At 39.7% G+C, this 18,109-nt stretch overlaps 1 protein-coding gene across 1 annotated transcript in view; it reads right to left on the reverse strand.

The window, feature by feature from the left end:
* Positions 1–18,109, reverse strand: part of ryr2a (ryanodine receptor 2a (cardiac)) — a 185,374-nt gene that overhangs the window by 79,740 nt on the left and 87,525 nt on the right. Inside the window, exons 22-46 of the mRNA XM_042397704.1 lie at positions 17,595–17,698; positions 17,305–17,388; positions 16,908–17,067; positions 15,890–16,037; positions 15,659–15,762; positions 15,391–15,495; positions 13,894–14,068; positions 13,110–13,318; positions 12,614–12,790; positions 11,748–11,893; positions 11,544–11,658; positions 11,120–11,280; positions 10,496–10,655; positions 9,988–10,074; positions 9,636–9,767; positions 8,809–8,903; positions 8,545–8,720; positions 6,891–7,549; positions 5,386–5,586; positions 4,639–4,744; positions 4,328–4,471; positions 3,942–4,069; positions 3,209–3,354; positions 2,485–2,599; positions 1,804–1,936 (exon numbers count right to left, since the gene is read on the reverse strand). Of these exons, the coding sequence (XP_042253638.1) occupies positions 1,804–1,936; positions 2,485–2,599; positions 3,209–3,354; positions 3,942–4,069; positions 4,328–4,471; positions 4,639–4,744; positions 5,386–5,586; positions 6,891–7,549; positions 8,545–8,720; positions 8,809–8,903; positions 9,636–9,767; positions 9,988–10,074; positions 10,496–10,655; positions 11,120–11,280; positions 11,544–11,658; positions 11,748–11,893; positions 12,614–12,790; positions 13,110–13,318; positions 13,894–14,068; positions 15,391–15,495; positions 15,659–15,762; positions 15,890–16,037; positions 16,908–17,067; positions 17,305–17,388; positions 17,595–17,698 (3,970 nt within the window). The remainder of the gene's footprint in view (positions 1–1,803; positions 1,937–2,484; positions 2,600–3,208; positions 3,355–3,941; positions 4,070–4,327; positions 4,472–4,638; positions 4,745–5,385; positions 5,587–6,890; positions 7,550–8,544; positions 8,721–8,808; positions 8,904–9,635; positions 9,768–9,987; positions 10,075–10,495; positions 10,656–11,119; positions 11,281–11,543; positions 11,659–11,747; positions 11,894–12,613; positions 12,791–13,109; positions 13,319–13,893; positions 14,069–15,390; positions 15,496–15,658; positions 15,763–15,889; positions 16,038–16,907; positions 17,068–17,304; positions 17,389–17,594; positions 17,699–18,109) is intronic.

Raw genomic sequence — 18,109 nt, forward strand, 5'->3', positions numbered from 1 at the left:
CTAATCCAGTACCTGCTGTGGCGTCATGGATACTGCTTTTACCTCAGCCTCAGGCTGGAGAAAGTCTCATGTTTTTCTGCCAAGGTTACGACTAACAACATGTGGTGGAATACAAGCACCCACTGTATCAGACTGCCAGCAGGCTCATTGTTCTTTGCACCACTCACACAGTCATCTCCCTCATGTCACGTCTGCCTCCTCATCTCCCTCCCGCAGTTTTCACTCCCTTCACCGTTTACCTTGCTGTGTCCTTCAGCTCCACCCATACCTTTATCATTTCTGTGGTCATATCTGTGACATTGTTTTAACACTAACTCAGCCAGCAGTCATCTGCTGCTGACTCATTTTACATTAAACTAAAGCTAAAAAAAAAAGAAGTTAAAATCCTGAAAAACAGAAGCATCAAAAAGCAGACAGCAGGTGAGAGAAGGAACAAAGAATTATATTTACTTCTGGATTTGTTGCTGTACTGTCCATTTTTAATCAATCTAATACTAATACATGTAGTTAGTGAACACCTGTATAATGTAATTTAATGCAAATTGAATAATAAATACCAGTTACATTTGATTATATGATAATTAATATTATGTTTTTTGATACCACTTTAGTTGTTTGTGTGTTGACTCAGTTATATGGTTGTTGTTGAGAATATGGTGAGAATGTGTGTATTATATAAAAAGTTGTTTCAGATTTTTTTTAGCATATTATTACAATTAATATCATACATTTAAATTCTAAAATATTAATTATTTTACAAGAGTAGGTCAGCGGTATTTTTTCTGAGGACAAGAACATTGTATCAACTTTTTAGAGAATGGGTACATCTGATTTTAAGAAATGTCATCAATTTCATTAATTTGACAAAATCTATAGTTTTTCTTTTTTTCTTTTTTCTCTTGTTCCTACAGTTGGAAGTTTGAGCTTCACTGTGCAGGATGATGTATGTTCAGAGTTGACACTGTCAAGAGTTTGACACATTCATCTGCTGAAAGTGGAAAGTTTTTCTGTGCTCACTGGAAATCTGATTTTCAGGGGTGTACCTACAAGCAGGATTTGTGACATCACAAATAGTTTGGAAGTCAAACCAAGTTTGATGTGGAAAGTTGAAGCATCCAGTGCACAAACACTGAGAATGAAAATTACAGTTGAACAGCTGAACTGTGTCCAGCAGTTCAATGTCTAAAATGAAATGTATTTACATATTCATAGATTCTGGAATTTTTAATGAGGGATAAGGAGGAGATGTCATTTTGATGATTTTAACATGGTGATTTTTCTTTTTGGTGTAAAAACCATATCAGACACACATCATTGTGTCTTAATACATGTCTGGAGGGGATCATTACAGAACTTTCAACTGCAATCTCACAATCTTCACCAGCAGAGGGAGTTTGCTCAATTGTCATGGAGATGGCTCAGTTTTTGCAATTTTTCGCTGTGCTTGCTCAACTTATATACTTATGTCACATGATAACACCTGGGCAAACTCAATCTGCTCAAGATGAACATGAGAAATGGGTAAAGCCCTGACAAAAAGCTACTGTGGACTTTGAGTTAAGATTATTTTGCCAAACTACCATTTCTAAGGTCAAGAATAAGCTCAAACTGTTAGTGGACACAAATAAATGCTGATTCTTGATTGATACACAACACCATCTCTCATCCTCATGGTCTGCATTTATATTGTGGTTCAAGCAGTAACATGTTAATGGTGTGCTTTTTAATGTGAACCACATATAGTACAGTACACTGAGCCAGTAGATACAGTATAAGAGCACACACACACACACACACACTCACCAAGGCCAACGCTGCTGTTCTCCAGCAGGTAGCTGAGATGGTCAAACATGGCTTTCTGGTTTTGACGACTGATTCGACAGAAGTAACAGAGGAAACGACAACAGTTGGCCACCATTTTAGGAAAGGTGATTTCCTGCAAAAACACACACATCATGTACAGTCAAGATACAAATCATCTGCCAATATCATATTTAATATCATAATTATAAATGGTATATTGCCCATTATATTTTATCATCACTTTGTTCATTTATTTATTTAAATGTCTTTGAGGTAAAAAAAAAAAAAAAACTCTTTCAGGTGAAAATGCACATTTGAAAGAGTCTGTTTTAAAACACAGTGTGGGCAGAACTACTGTATGCAACATCCCATTCATTTATAATATAAAATAATCTCTTCACATCCAGTAATCTCTATTTAGACAAGAGTGATACTAAATGACAACAGTATTTCTTTGATTTACAACATGACAATCCCCTGTTTAAAAAACTAAAACCTTAAAAACCTTAAAAACTGTACAGTTTGCTGCCTAGGTGTAGCAGTACAAAGAACTTACATGTTGCATACATGACTTGAGAAAGCCCCATTTATGGTTCATTTAAGCTGTTTATGGTCCTGGGTTCTGTCAACATGCATCCAGCATCAGCCTGTTTGGCTCTGCAGCTCATACATTCTTCATACCTTAGAGTCTCCTCCACTCAGTACGTTGACCATGACCTCCATGACAGTCTCGTGCATCCCCAGAGCTCTCATCAGGTTAGGATGCTGGTAGAACACCTTGTTGTTCATGATGTCACTGCAGAGGAAGAGGGTGGAGTTTTTCATCATCAGGGCTCTTATCAGGTTTACAATCACTCACTGAACACGTTATACACAATAAATCAGTGACTGAACATTAGATTAAGTTATGATTACAAACTCAAACTCAGGGTGCTTTAAGGTTCATTAACACACTAATTTCTAAAATTTTCCTCAAATTTTCTTCAATGCTAGATTAGTTAAAGCAAGTTCAGTGTTTCACAACTGGTTGGTGGTTTATTCAATTTAGAATTAAACTGCACCAGCATACTTCAGTCATAAAAGTTTTTTTTGTTGTCCGTACATGCTAGGTGCACTTAGTTTCCCATAATGCACTGCAGCTAGGACCTCTCACAGCTGATATGAATAACATATTTCAGATATTTTAGATGGGGTATTACTCTACACACCATACTGTGACATAGAGTATACTGTGTAAGAAATATTTATTAACATACATGGACGTATTACAAATAAGAAAAGAATAAAGCCTAATGCTTTAAGATACTATAGATAGTGTGACAAATGTAAAGTCACTGATCAACAATAAAAAGAAGAAGAGGGAGAAAGAGGCATTCAGGAGCCTGATGGATGAGTGTGTTCTCACCCCAGTCCCCTGATCATCAGTTTCTCCTCTTCTCTTCCCATGCGGACACTCAGCAGAGATCTGATCTGCCCCAGAGCAGCCAGCAGGTTGATGGTGTCCTCGATCGATACTGAGTTTATAGTGTAAGTCTTAGGAAGAGCCCGGACCTGAGCAGAGAAAGATACACATTTCCTTCACTGTCAAAGACTGTACAGACTGCAGTTTATCATCAGACACCACCAGTTTATTAAAGAGACAATGTCACAAAATTGATTATCCCTCTATGATATGATGATTTCCTTTGAATTATCATGTGTGGTACATGATTGCTGAAGTACTTACACTTCTTGATTATCTCTTTAATAATTTATGGTCTGTTTATCTGTTTATGGTGGATAACTATCTCTGTTTCTTTCTGATATTGTGTCTATATAAATGTCAACTACTTGTATCAAGTTGTATGGAGGAATAGAGGCAAATATTTAATTTGGATGACATCTACTGTAAATTTGTGTTAGACTAATGTGAAATATGCACATTGATGTACATTGATTTGAATGTATAAACAGTTTTAGATAATTAGGGTCTCATAAACACATAAAAGTTTGAGGTAAGACTGCTACTACAACATTTAAGTATAAGTAAGTGATAGCAGACACACACCTGATCAAAATATCTGCTATGCTGTAATGCAACAGTGTAAACGGCAGGAAACAATTAACTGTTATAATGCTGCACAAACACACAAACCCACCTGTCCTCCTATGCCGTCATATTGTCGGTGCAGCAGGACAAACATGGCTCTGACCAGTTCAGGATCCTCAATAACTGACTCCTGAGCCCAGCGAACCATCGTATCTGAAATCAGCTGCTGCAACGTGCCTGCAGACACAGACAGAGAGAGAGAAAGAGAGAGATGGAGGTGGGAGTGTTGAAGTTGAACATATTCCAAACCTAGAAAGCTTGAAGAATTACCATTTATTCTGCATGCTTTAACCTATTTACTTCAAATCCCCTTTATATACTATGTTTGCTGTGTTTAAGAAATTTGGATGTATACGCAGAAAATAATATTTAGTAATAGTTATATATCTCAGTGCTGTTTATGTGCCTGTGTATTGGCTGGTGCAGAAGACTTACTGGGTTTCCTGTCTTTCTTTTCTTTTGGCAGGTTGGCCATCTTCTTCTTCAGGTAAGTCACTTTCTCCACTAATGAAATGAGTCGACCTCGGATGGTGAAGTCACTGTCACCGTCTATCAACCCGTCCTCGTCTAACTCTATACCTGACAGAACGGAGATATCTCAGGCAGTGCATAATCAATCGATACATTCTATAGATATCATCATTACTGGTTGATCTCTGATAGGAAACTGGTCATGGGGACTTTGGATGTTTGAAAATTTTGAAACGTCAGGTTGAGTGTGTAGGTGAAGATGATTGGTAGTTTACCACAGTGTCTCATCAGGTCCTCATGGAAGTCCAGCAGCTGTTCTCGGATGTATTCAGGACAGGGACACTCCTGCTTCTCATCCTTAAAGTTCAGCAGCATGTTGATCTGCAGAGAAAACACAGGCAGGTTTGACTGTGATACAAGTCTTGTTCCTTACATACTTGTGCTACAACCACTGTACACAGAAATCCAACATATATTTAGTCATAAAGGTTGCCAAATATCAGTATTTAAAATGATAAAGAATATGTTACAGATCTTTGTTTTGTCCAGCATGCCTCAAAAATATCTACTGTATGTTGTTCTTCTCTGCTTAAAGTCCCCCTCCACTCAAAAATGTGTTTTGTTAACTTGAAGCCTCCAGTGTGCATACAGTGAGCTGTGTCCAGCAAAAATATTTACATATTCATAGATTCTGGATTCTTTCAGTGAGGGAGAAGGAGAAGATGTCATTTTAAGAATTTCTAATTGGGTAATAAACTCTTTGGATGAAAAACCATGTCACACAAATTATTATCCAATGCAGTCTTTTTATTCATCTTGTGCAGAGGGGATCTTTAAGTTCAACTTGTGCTCTACAGTTTTTTTCTATTACACCAGTTCTTGTACTTCATTATACACTGATCAATATACTCTCATACACTTCATTTCATTCTTCTCTTATTTTCCAGTCTGTTCTACTCTCCTATTCTCCTGTTTTATTGTGTCTTCCAGCCAGAGTCATTCTTCTTCAGTGGTGCTCCTACCTGTTCCTGTGGAGGGGATCTGAATTCTTTGGTCTTCTTGGCAGTGAGGGCTGCAGACATGTTGAGCGCCAGCATCACCTCGTTATAGCGGAAGCGCTGGTTGTCTTGCAAACAGGCCACAAAGTCATCAGAGAAGGCCACTACTGCCTCGATACGATGACGCACCTGGCAGTCACACAGGTACTGCAGCACATGGCACATCTAAAACACACACACACATGAACGAAAACATAACTAGATATGATACATACAATCACACATGACTGTTGGGTCAACTACATATTATGTTGAAAACTGTTTCTAGGTACTGGTTCAGAGTTTCTAAAACTTAAAGGCAAGGAAAACAAAAATTGTAAATGTGTAACTAAACAGGTGTTAATTGTGTTTGTGTTTTTCCCATCAGCCTTTAGACATACCAGAAATTGCTGTTAAGTGCTCCTGTTCTTTGTTTTCTTAAATGTATCATCTTTATTTCTTGGTTCTGATGTTGGGATTAAACACAGCTGAGAAAACATGTGTTCAACTGCTCTTCTCTGAGCGTCTCTCTTTATGTGTGACTGACAGTCAGTCATTAGGCTAATTAGTGTCAAGACAATGCCCATATGTTAACTGTCTTCCAAACAGAGACTATTACAGGAAAATCTTGCACATTTGATTGATTTTTCACCATAAAAATTCTGAGGTGTTTATTCCAGGTGAGGAAGAAAACAAAGATTTCTATGCAGCATGAATTTTAGCCAGAATCTGATTAAAAAAATAAAAGGCAGCACAGCTGCTTTATGAAAGGCAGTGAGTTGTTTCCTACATATGTTGTACTGTTCCAGCTGTTAGAATGCACATATAATGCTAAACAGCTTGTCTGCATCATTAAATCGCTGTCTCTGCCACAAATTCGGTTCAATCATTTAAATACAGAGCTTGTTGTGTCATTCATGAGGTTGCTGAATTTTATTGGTGCATGTGACGGATAAAGCCATTCCTCTGATGTTTTAATGCTACATCAGTGTTATTCTCAGACAAACTTTGCATTTGGTTTCTCGTTGAATTGAACTTGGTGACACGTTGGCTCTGTGCATCGGGGCCATTCTGGTACAGACACAAACTTCTGGTGTGTTTACACCATACCATGTTTGTGTGTTGCCATTGTTGTTTGATCATGATATGCATTGATTTCATTTGCATCTAATCATAATGCCCATACCATCCTGGCATCTGGATGTCCGTGAGAACGTCCTACTATGCATAGAGATAGAAGCATGTCATTCATTATCAACTGTCCTGTCACTTTAAAAAGCCATTATCTTTTCACAGTAAAAATTTAAAAAATAAAAATGAACTACGGTGAATTCTGTAAGTGTTCCCTAATGTCTAACTTAAAAACTAATTGCTATGTGACAGAAAAAGTGACTTGCTGTGCCTTTACAGACAAAATCTATGTCTGTAAAGGCACCACTAATCTGATACAGTAAAAGAATAAAAAACAAAAAAAGTTTACTGAGTGTCACCTGGAGTTTTACAGGCTCTGGTAGCTTCATCTGTAACAGTCCTTCTTTAGGCATCTTCCTCCCTCCATCCTCTCTTCCTCCTTCACTCTCTAGCTCCTTCATCACCTCCAGCTCCATGTGCTTCTCCTCTTGCCCTTCTCGTCTTTCAGAGAACACAGACGGCTCAATCAGTCGCAGGATGTTCTTCAGATCTCCATTTTTGAAAACTCCCATGATGAGCATGGTGTAGAAGAGCTTGATGAGTGGGACGAAGAGAAACTCGGTGCTGCCTCCTATTGGATCCCGTACATGCATGCTCCCCTCTCGCACTGCCTCTGTCAGCATCTCAATGGTTTTAATTTTCAGTATGTCTAAAGGGAATTCAGGGCTATACTGGAAACAGTCTCCTGATCCTGATCCGTTGTTGCCGTTATTAAGGTATGATGACCCGGTTCCGCAGACAAAACTCGGGGATGAGAAGTGCATTCTGGGTCTCAGGGAGGTGCTGAGGCCAATGCCCGGCAGGCCGTGTTTCTTCTTCTCATCGGGAAACAAGGTGATGCTCTTGGTCTCCCCAGTCATAGGAACAATGTACTCATTGTTCATCATGAGGCGAGCTGTGGCGTAGCTGCTGAGGTGGATGTCGATGAGGAGGTCATAGTAGCCCGCACGAAGCAAACCTGTGGGTTAAAGACACAGAAAGATAGTTAGAAACATTCAAAAGTTTAACCCTAAACTAGAGACCTGCTCTGTTCCATTTATGTTCTTATTAATGAACAGATTACATCTATTACCTGGTCTTACCTATTACATGTATTTATTCTTATATAGCTGTCTTCTACTACATTGCATCAAGTTATTCTTTAAGGAGAGTTTATGTGTGCATTACTACTTTTAACAGTTTACATGAGTTTAGATAATGGTACACTGTTATAGATTAAACTACCCAACAGTATATGAAGCAGTTCAAATTAGCTCCAGCTCAACCAACTACATTGTACATTCTACTTTCACAATAATGAATAATTAATATGATACGTACATATAATAACAATAATATAAAACAACAGACAGGAGAAATTCTTCAAAATGACAACTTTTACTTTTGAACTTTTATTTACATTTTGCTAATAATATTTCAGCAACAAACTTATTCTTTTGTACTTAAAGGATATGTCTTATTCCTTTGAGCCATAGAGCTCCATTTTTGTCCAAAATATGCAGTATTATCTCCTGTTTGATAAAAACTACAGTTGCCAGCTGTTATGGGAAATTACTGAGCCTTTTTAAATATACTATATATTATACATATTTATGAGATTTTTTTTAAGAATTATGTTTTCAGTAGGAACCAATGTGTTTGTGGCTGAGTGTCATTGACAGGGTAGGGAAGTCAGTATTGAGAATGAGACTAATTTATTTTTTGTTTAGGACTTTTCGTGGGTTTTGTGACAAATATATAGAATAACACCAGCTTTATCATTTAAGTTTTTGTTAATGCAGGACTTTTAATTTAGTATTTTTACATCCTGTATTACTACTTTTAATGAAGTAAAGGATCTGAATACTTCTTCCAACCCTGCCTACAGTTATGTGACACTGCATCATGCACTAATTATCTACTTACTATAGAGTCACATTCAACATTGTTCTTTCTATATGCTGTGTGCATTACCTGGCATATACTTATTCTCTATAGCCTGCAGGAGCTGCGCCTCATCTACGTGGGAGCAGAGGGCATGAGCCACGCGGTTGTTTCCCAAAGCACAGATTGCAGAATACAGTCTGAGGGTATGGTAGTGAAACTTTAATAAATCCCTCTGCTCTGACAGCTCCAGAATATCCACCGACCTGGACAACACACACAGAGACTGAATGAGAAACAAGAGCGCAGGAGGGAGAATGAAAAGGTGTGTGTGTGTGTGTGTGTGTACTCCACCTGTTCTCCTCAGGTATGTGTAGAGACATGTACTGCAGAGGTTCGTTACACTGGACCAGCCAGCCGTGTCTGTCATTCACTCTGGATGCTGAGACCTGAAAAAATAACTGTTAGCACTTCATAGACAGCACACATAACATTTCATGTTAGTTTCCAATAAGCACTTCTGGCCAGCAGCAACTGTCGTAGGATCAGCCCACTGTGTGGCACAGCAGACAGTTCACCAAGATACCGCCGGAGGATAACTGCTAATCAGCCCTGTAAACTTAATAGTTCATGTCCACATATGTTCCAAGAGAAGAACAGGAAATGGTGTTTGACAGACACTTCTGAAAGGGTCTAAATGCTGTTAAGTGAACTGAATACAATTCAGTATGTAGAATGCAATATGTGCTGTGTACAATGCTTATTGAAATTATGTCTAGTGTAGTATTTGAAAAGTATTTGAAATACACAATGGAATTCTAATATGCAAACACTGACTGCTGCTTGTCCCACTTTGATCATACTGCCATACTGTTCAGAGAATGGCCTCTAACCTGATTGTTTCAGTGGAAGATAAGGAACAAATTAAATGTTGGAAAATTTCTATTCCAGTGGTATGTATACTTATACCTTTCAATGAAGAAGTTGGTGTATTATATTAGTATGTGCAATAAAAAATGAAGACACATCTATACCTTTGTCTTAACTGTCAGACCACCTTTACATCTTTCTTCTCTTCACTACACACTGAGTGACTGCACATCACTCAGAAAGATTTTGGTCTTTTATATCCCAATTGCAATTATCAAAAAACAACAACACTATAATGCAGGAGTTGTTACCTTGAGGAAGTGGTTGGGAACACGACTCCATAATACAGGAGTGAGAAACTGTACGTGCAGCCGTGGAGGACACTGGGGCGCTAGATTCTTCCTCTCACTCTTAAACAGACCAGCTGACAGAGGCATCACATTCTGACGGGAAACAGACAATGTTACAACGTCACATGACATGGAGCTGGACAGACCAAAGAGGACACTGTGCCAGTATTCAAACCATTCCACTCATTGAGCATTTGAGCAACAGGAAATGCAGAGCTACATAGTTTTGCAACCTCCCAAACTTTGAATTAAGAATTAGAGGACAGCTAAAACAGTACTCAATTTTATATGTGTGTGTGTGTGTGTCCCTCACCTTAATACGCCCCAGTTCGAACTGGAAGACATTGGGACTGGTAGCCTTGGCAAACACCGCTGGGAACAGCTTAGCACTGGGCTCCACCTGTTGGGAAAGAATACATTGATCAATCCCAAGATTTGTGTGACAATGTCTGCATAAGCTCAGATTGTGCTGTTGCATCGTCAGGTCCAATAACGCTAACTTGCCCTTCTCCTTCCCGTTTTTCCCAAAAATATTACAGTTACTCTATATTTTACATAGGGCTCATGGCAGCGTGTTTACCATAGATAACATATAAGAATGTGGTGTTAATAAAGCCAGTGCAAGACAGTGTTGTAGTGAGAAGGACTGATGTTACAAGCAAACATAAAGCCTGTGAGGAAAGAGGAAGCAAGGTAGAAAGAGGGGACACATTTTGGTGTAGGACACAAACTGAAAAAATGAAAGGAAGTTAGGATGAGGAGGAATCAGGACATGGGTACAGGAAGATTCAAAAACCTGGAATACCTTATCAGATATTTACCTGGTAATATGTGCTGAGTTCCTTGCCGTTGGCAGTGAAGGTCAGCAGTCCATTTGTTGTGTCAACCAGACAGCCGATCTCTAAACCGTTGTTGTTCCTGCCCTGACCAGGACTGCTGCTCTCTCCAGCCCACACCATGTAGCAGTTACTACGCTTTATACTGGAGGACACACACACACACACACACAAACCATGGAGCTCTCAATAATATTAATAGAGGGATATATAAGCTGTAAGCTTAAATTGGCTTCATGAATATGACCAAATGTGACTAAAGTGAGGACACTACTACAGACAGTTAAAGGTTCTACCAGGTATGAATAAGTCATCATCTAACTTTTCAATCTTTCAAACCAAGTGTACAGTAAATATTGTTTCTCTTGTAGGGTTAAATGTGTGCTAATTACTAAAACCATGAAGTGTACTCTTTGCCTGGAGTGAAAACCTTCATACTTTATTCATGTCACATGTCGCTGCTCAAGATATTTGATGATCAAATACAAGAATTGACCCACATATACAGTACCAGTCAAAACTTTGGACACACTTCATCATTTAAGAGAATGGGAAGGTGTGTCCAAACTTTTGACTAGTACTGTATGAGCTGAGTGGAACTTGACTAACCTCTCGTGAACTTTGCCCTTCTCATCTCCCAGAGTAACAGTGACAGTTCGGACATTGTGCAGCTCAAAGCCTGGGTCGTACTGATGGAAATCAGAGGTAACCCAGCCCACCCACACACTGCTGGGCTCCTGACCAGGGAAGATCCGCACTGAATAGTAGTGCTGCAGAGAGAGAGAGAAGCGTAATCACAATGACTCTCCCAAAGGCACAAACTCCATATCATGAAACTGTTAAACACTAAACAGAACATTTTTATCAGGTTTCTATTATTGTTATTTTCAGAACACCTGCATCCTCAGCTCCCTTACATTGTTCCTGGTGTATTCTATGCACTACTTGTCACCAATTTATACTCTACAGGACACTGTTATGTGTGTGTTTAGTGTGTTTGTATGTTGTTTGGTTAGTATGTGTATGGTCTCACAGTAGAGGCTTGCATTAGGAATTCATAGTCATCTCTGTCTTCAGCCATCACCTCCTCAGACAGACGAGCAGATGAGGGGCAGCTGTTGTCTGGCTTGTTTCTCTTCAACATGAACCTATGAGATCACATGGATGGTTTAGGTGTTTATGACACTTATAAACACAATTAAGGCAGGATGCAAATTATTAGTGTGAAAAGGTTTACCGCTGTTTGAGCTTGAAGGGCTTCTCCTGGTTGTAATCTTTGTGGTTGTTGAATTCGTCTCTCTCGGGTCCATTGGGACCATTGTGACCGTGAGACGACTTCATCAGGACCTCAAAGTCTGACACGGTTTCAAAGTCCTCCAGCTCCTGCAGACACAGGCACACACAACACATCTGATGAATCATATACCCAACCCTACTGTCTGCAAGTGAATTTGAGCAGTTAGTCGGCTTCCCTGTAATAGGGACTAGTCAGTAGCCTGTGCACATAGCTAGACAGTAAATGGAATGTGCATGCTCCAAACAAACTCCATTAACCTCATAGTTAGAGTTATTCAGTTAGAGATGGATCAGTTTAGGTATACATTTAGAAAAGATTTACTGAGATTTGAAAAGCATAACACAAAGCCTGAGAGTAAATAATGTGTGTAAGGAAATAAAACACCCTCCTGCATAGATGCATCTGCAAGAACAATGGTTTGCTGGGACCAATTCTTCATTTTATTTGAAGCAAGATATCTCCTACTTCACTGTAAGGTACATTCTCAATGTCTGTGCACTGGAGGCTTCAAGTTTCCACATCACATTTGTATAAGTTGCATACTGGATATATTGCATACAATAGTTGTGATGTCACAAATCGTCACATGTACGTCCACATCTTAACTCAGATTTAAGGTGACCACAGAGAAACTTTCAGCAGATGAATGTGAAAACTTTGCACATACATGATTCAACCCCTTGATTTCATCATTAACTGTATGCCACATCCTCATGTCTGAAGAAACTATTAGAACAAAGTATGTGTCAGTATTTGTGTGTAACTCTGTACATAGTTATGCGTAACTATCAGTATGTTTCTCTTACCCTCTTTGGTGAGAAGAGGCTGCCGTTAGGTGGGGACCTGGAGAAGGATTCTGCACACTCTATGGGCATGCTCATTCTGTAGAAGGTAATGTCAGTGTTGCTGTTCTGTGAGCCAAATGACCTCTGGGTGACCTTCAGACATGGACACGACTCCACTGTCCCATCTATACGTGTCACCTGAAAAAAGAAAGAAAAACAAAGTTCTTTTGTTCTGATTTCATCAGTTCTGTCTTCACTGTTACTTTTACATGTTACAATTAGCCTTGGCTTACTTTTTTTCTGTAGTTTACTGGATTTTTTTGTGGGAAAAAAACATATTAAATAAATGATTAATAAATCTCTTGAAATGAGTCTGAAGGGGATCTTTAATTTCAGTCAAGCTCTCAGCCCACTACCACTGACTGCTACCAGTAATTTACAGTATCTGTGGTTTTTTTCTACTAGCTGATAGCTACATGTTCCACACCATGCAGAGCATCTTCCAGGTGACTCTCACCTCTATGTGTTGGTGGTTGGGGGGGACAGGTACAAACTGAGGCAGCCTCTTGCTGAGCCACATTGTGACATCCCGGTTCATGTTGACGGCGAACGGTTCATAGCCTTCCTGCAGGCCGCAGATGGTGAAGTATTTCAAAGTGCTGACGTCTTTACCAAAGTTCATCCTCCCCACCTGACACACACCTAGACTGCACACTGGGATGAAACCTGGAGACAGACAGGGAATGAAATACTAAGATTAAACTTGTTGTGCATTACTTCCTGTAACACTGATACTTGTAATATGCAGCAGATGCTGCATAGATTTGTGCAAATCAATAATCACATGGTTAATTGAGTAATCTTTTAAACTCATATATAAACTCAATTAAAACTGAGAAAAAATTTGAAATCCATATTCAATTTGTGCATCAGTTAAGAACTGTGCAAAACAATGGATACAGTATTTTTCAAGATAAACAAATAAATAATTTAATAGTTGAATAGGCTGCAAAGCACTGATTAACATTCATATTTTACAAAGTTGACTGCAGGCATAGTCGATGTCCTGTCATCTTCAAAAATATTCAGACAAATCTGATGTGTATCTTACATCAAAGGAAGAGACTTACTTATGAAGATGAAGTTGAGAGGTTTGTCATTTGGCGTGACGATAACTAACTTAGCTTCAACATTAATCACACCAAGAGGGTCGTGACCTCAAAGGGTGTGTTTTGTCTCCAGTTACAGATGCATGTGTGTGCGTGTGCGTGCGTGTGTGTTGTCAGTGATACAGCACTAACCTTCACCAACGTCAAAGTCCTTAAAGGCAAGCTCAGAGCCAGAGTCATCGAGCAACACCTCTCCATTAAGTGTGAACATCATGGTGTGTTCATTCAGATCCACCATGCAGCCCACAACGTCACCCGTCTGCCAAGCACGCCCAAAGTGCTCATTACCCTGGTGCCAGCGCTGGACCTGGAAGACACACACACACACACACACACACACACATCTAGAGGCACTGACAAACAGGGTGGTCAGTGGTGCAGAGAGAAAAGGCCTCGTGCAAGAAGCACTCATACAAACAGATTTGCTCTAGAGTGGCACATATGATTGGTTGGTGAATTTATCACCAATTTTCTTCTGCTGAGAATTTTCAAACAAAATACGCAAAGACCTTTCACACAGTCTGACTTCCTTCATGTGGAGTTTAAATATGATACTGAAATTAACCAAAATGTAAGACACAGAGAGAGAGAGAGAGAGAGAGAGAGAGAGAGAGAGAGAGAGAGAGAGAGAGAGAGAGAGAGAGAGAGAGACCAAGATGAAGGTGAAAGCTCTGGAAAAAGCTGGTAAATGGACCTTGAGTTTTAGCAATTTGCATAATAAGTCTGTAACTGGTGTGAGAGCTCTTCCCAGACTACTTTGAATTGTCTATAAATGTTGATGGAAATCTCACTTCAGTCCTGGTTGTGATTTCAGTAGAATCAGTTTCCTGTTTTAAGATGTTTGCTCTGAGGTTAAGGACTAGTTTTAAATCAAACGTAGGTTTATGCCTGCTTATTTCAAGTAACAGCATAATCATACTCCTCTAGTATGAAGTAATTTCCAATTAAATTAGTGATGTATTTTCTTGTTACTTGGCCTTCATTTTTTCAGTGTACTAAAATTAAGGATGCAAAAAAATGAATTATTTGCTAATACTCAGTGTATTTCACTTATTATTGTGCTGTAGCAAGTCTGATCTCAAGTAATTTTAAATCTAAAAGCCGACATTTTCTACTCATCTTAAACCTTTGAACACTTATCAGAGCCTACTTATTTCTAGACTGGAACCAACTTATTTTAAGATTTTATCCTGCTGCATGGACAGATAATTTCACTAGTATGAAGTCATTTTCTCTTCAAATTCAGTTTTTATTTCTTGTAGTTTAGCCAATATTTTTTGCAATGTGATGGGTTGGTTGACTAATTTGGCAATCCTAAAAAGAATTTTAAATGCCTTAAATATAGTACCACATGAATCATTTTCTCTGTTGCTATAGTGAACAACATGTTGATATTTATCATATACTTATTGGTACATTCAGGTTTTTGGGTTTTTTTAATGTTTTTTAATGAATTTGTTACAATCGTTATCACTAATGATGATGAAAAAATGAAAAAGTTTCACTGTGAGGTAGGATTATATAATATGCTGAAGAAAAACAACACACCAAGAAATGTTGACTTCAAATGATACACTGACGTAATGGGAAGTGTCGTATGACTGCATGAGTAAAGAGAAATTCAGCCACCTTAAAGCCGTCAAAGACAAAGGCCTGGTCATCAGATCCCAACTCCTGGTCTGGTAGGCATCCCGGTCTGGCCCAGCCCACCCTCATCTCCCCTGCTGTTAAAACCTGGGAACAGAAGCAGGAAGAGGTTCACATCTTAGTTAAGTTAACCCTTAGTTAATATTTTGCTATTAAAAAAGTCATCACAGATATCTTTAAAATTGTATCTACCAGCAGCTGATACATTTCAGAGCAATGCTAGCATATCTCTGATCATAGCTCTTCTTACCTCCAGCTCAAAGTACCACTTCCCAGCATTAACACAGTAGGTTTTCTCTGCTCGGAAAATGCGGAACCTCTCAGCGGACATGTTGCTGGGGTCAGATTGAGCTGCTGGGTGAGAGCGAGGCAAAGGAGGCAAGGGAGGGAGAGCGGGTGAGATAGGTAATCTGATGTATACATTATCATAAAAATGCCAAGTCTTTGAAAGAAGTGATACAATGGAGGGTAGGTATTGTACCATGGTCCTGGTCAGGAGCTTCCAGGTTGTATCCATATCCCAACAGAGTCCTGACAGCCTCTCTCAGACTGTCTTTATTGGACTTCTTGGTTCTCTCATCCAGCAGAATGTAGGGGACCAGGCGAGGGTTTCTACGACTCTTCACATCCTGAGAAGCAATAGAGAACACAAGAATGAAAAGGAACTACTCTATAGGACTATAGGTGCAGGGTGGGGACAGTGAAATAGCAGCACTAGACTATCCTTCAGTTCCTCCATTGAGTGCAATATATGCCATTACCACATTAAAGTCACAAGTAGTCTTGTGATGCTTGTAACTCTTGTGATGCCCTTTCCCTTGGTCCTGTGGTGTGTGTGTTTAAGTGTTGCAGGTCCTTGGCTGGGTGAAGGATAGGTGCCGCTGATGTAGTAACAGAATCCATGCTGCTGGTCTATTCCCACTTACCAAGCCTTCTTTGTTTTGTGCTACCCTATTGGTTTTGTTTTACACTGACAACACATGTCTTACATGAGCCACTGCATTCATACACTTTCAAACATCACTGATGATGATTATGAGTGTGCCGTGTGTCTCCCGCTTGCTGTTCACAACAAACTGGGGGCTGGTCTGTTCTGAAGAAAATGCTGGAAATTTTGTTAATTAGATTTCGAGTGAATTTGATATTTTTGCTTAACTAAGTTTAATTGGCTGTGTGCGGGGAAATGCCTTTAGTAGGGAGTGGCGTCTATTGCTAAATTTGGCGTGCACCTCCCTCCTTTGTTGGGCCCGCAAGCCAGTCATAACACTCTCGTTTACTGATTTAAGACACAAACAGATAGGTAGGCATTGAAGTCTAGCAGTGAATTCCAACAACAGTGGCCATTCCGCTGTGTACATTTCAGTAAATGTATGGAGCAGACCAGTCAGCCAATTCAGAGATATACTGCACAGTGGTAAACACAATATCATTTCTCTGTCTCAGCACATAAATGCTAACAAACAAACTCACACACAGAAACACACACACACAGTCCCTACTTGTTGGATGCCATAGGTCCAGCCTTGACGGATGCGGTCTCTTGCCCAGACGTTGTGTGCATTCTCAGCCAGTTTGTCCACCATGGCTTCCTGGGTGGAGGTCAGTTTGATGTGACTCAGGTCCAGAGGAGCAGGTTTATAACCACCGGACAACTCATAGCTGCACAGATAGAGTTAAAGCACTGCATTGTTAGCTAGCCAGCTGCTCAACAACCTCCATGTGTTTATGGTGCTGTAGTCATCATAATAATCTCTATTAATTATCTCATGAAATGTCCCATTTTCCCATCACTGCATCATTACATCATGAATAGTATGAGTATCATATCATCCTGCATCCAATACTTGTAAAGTTGTGCCATTATCTTATGTCGTATTAATGTTTGAGGTAACTCACGTTGGTGACAGTTTCATGCTCTTGACTTTCTCTACAGCGTGTTCATCTGCGAGGCCGACATGGCAACCCAAAGCCAGGAGAGTTCTGTAACACACACACACACACACACACACGATGAAACACATCATCTAGTGTTATTGACCCAAACATGTTACCATCACCAACACTCCTGCATAACCTGGAAACCTGCATATCGAATTCAGCATCTAGTCCACAGAAAGAAACTCCAGAGTTTGAAGTGAAATATACAGCGTGAACACTTCATGCTGCTCGCTGCAGGGATGCATTACTTGAGAGTCTCCAGAGACATCTGTAAGTTGTAGCTCCGTTCCTGTTCGGGAAGCTTGGAGAACTCCACCAAACATGGGTGCTGCCGCTTGTTATCATCTCGCACCTAAAACATACACAAACACACACACACACAGAGAAAAGAAAGGGTAAGGATAGTAAAGGAGCCTGTTGCTTGGCACAGTTTGAACTCAGGACACCATGAACCAGAGGGCAGCTGGACAGTCATAGAACTGGAATTACATCCAGGTAACTTATTTTTAGTGCTCTGCCCTCTAACAGGTTTCACTATTTACTACTTGGGATATGACATATTGTATGTAAATATACAGGTGCTAGGCCTGGCCCCTGACTGGGAAAAAAGTGAGGACCCACCTGGGGCTGCTGCTACGCCTTAAAAACAGGTGTGTCAAGCTGAACTCATACAACAGCTGCAATAAGCAATGAATGAGCCACAGAGCTGCTTATGACCGACTGACTGACTGGATTTTGTTGAGATATGACCTAAAAAACAACA

Source organism: Thunnus maccoyii, chromosome 20 (assembly GCF_910596095.1).
Source record: "Thunnus maccoyii chromosome 20, fThuMac1.1, whole genome shotgun sequence".
Lineage (NCBI taxonomy): Eukaryota > Metazoa > Chordata > Actinopteri > Scombriformes > Scombridae > Thunnus > Thunnus maccoyii.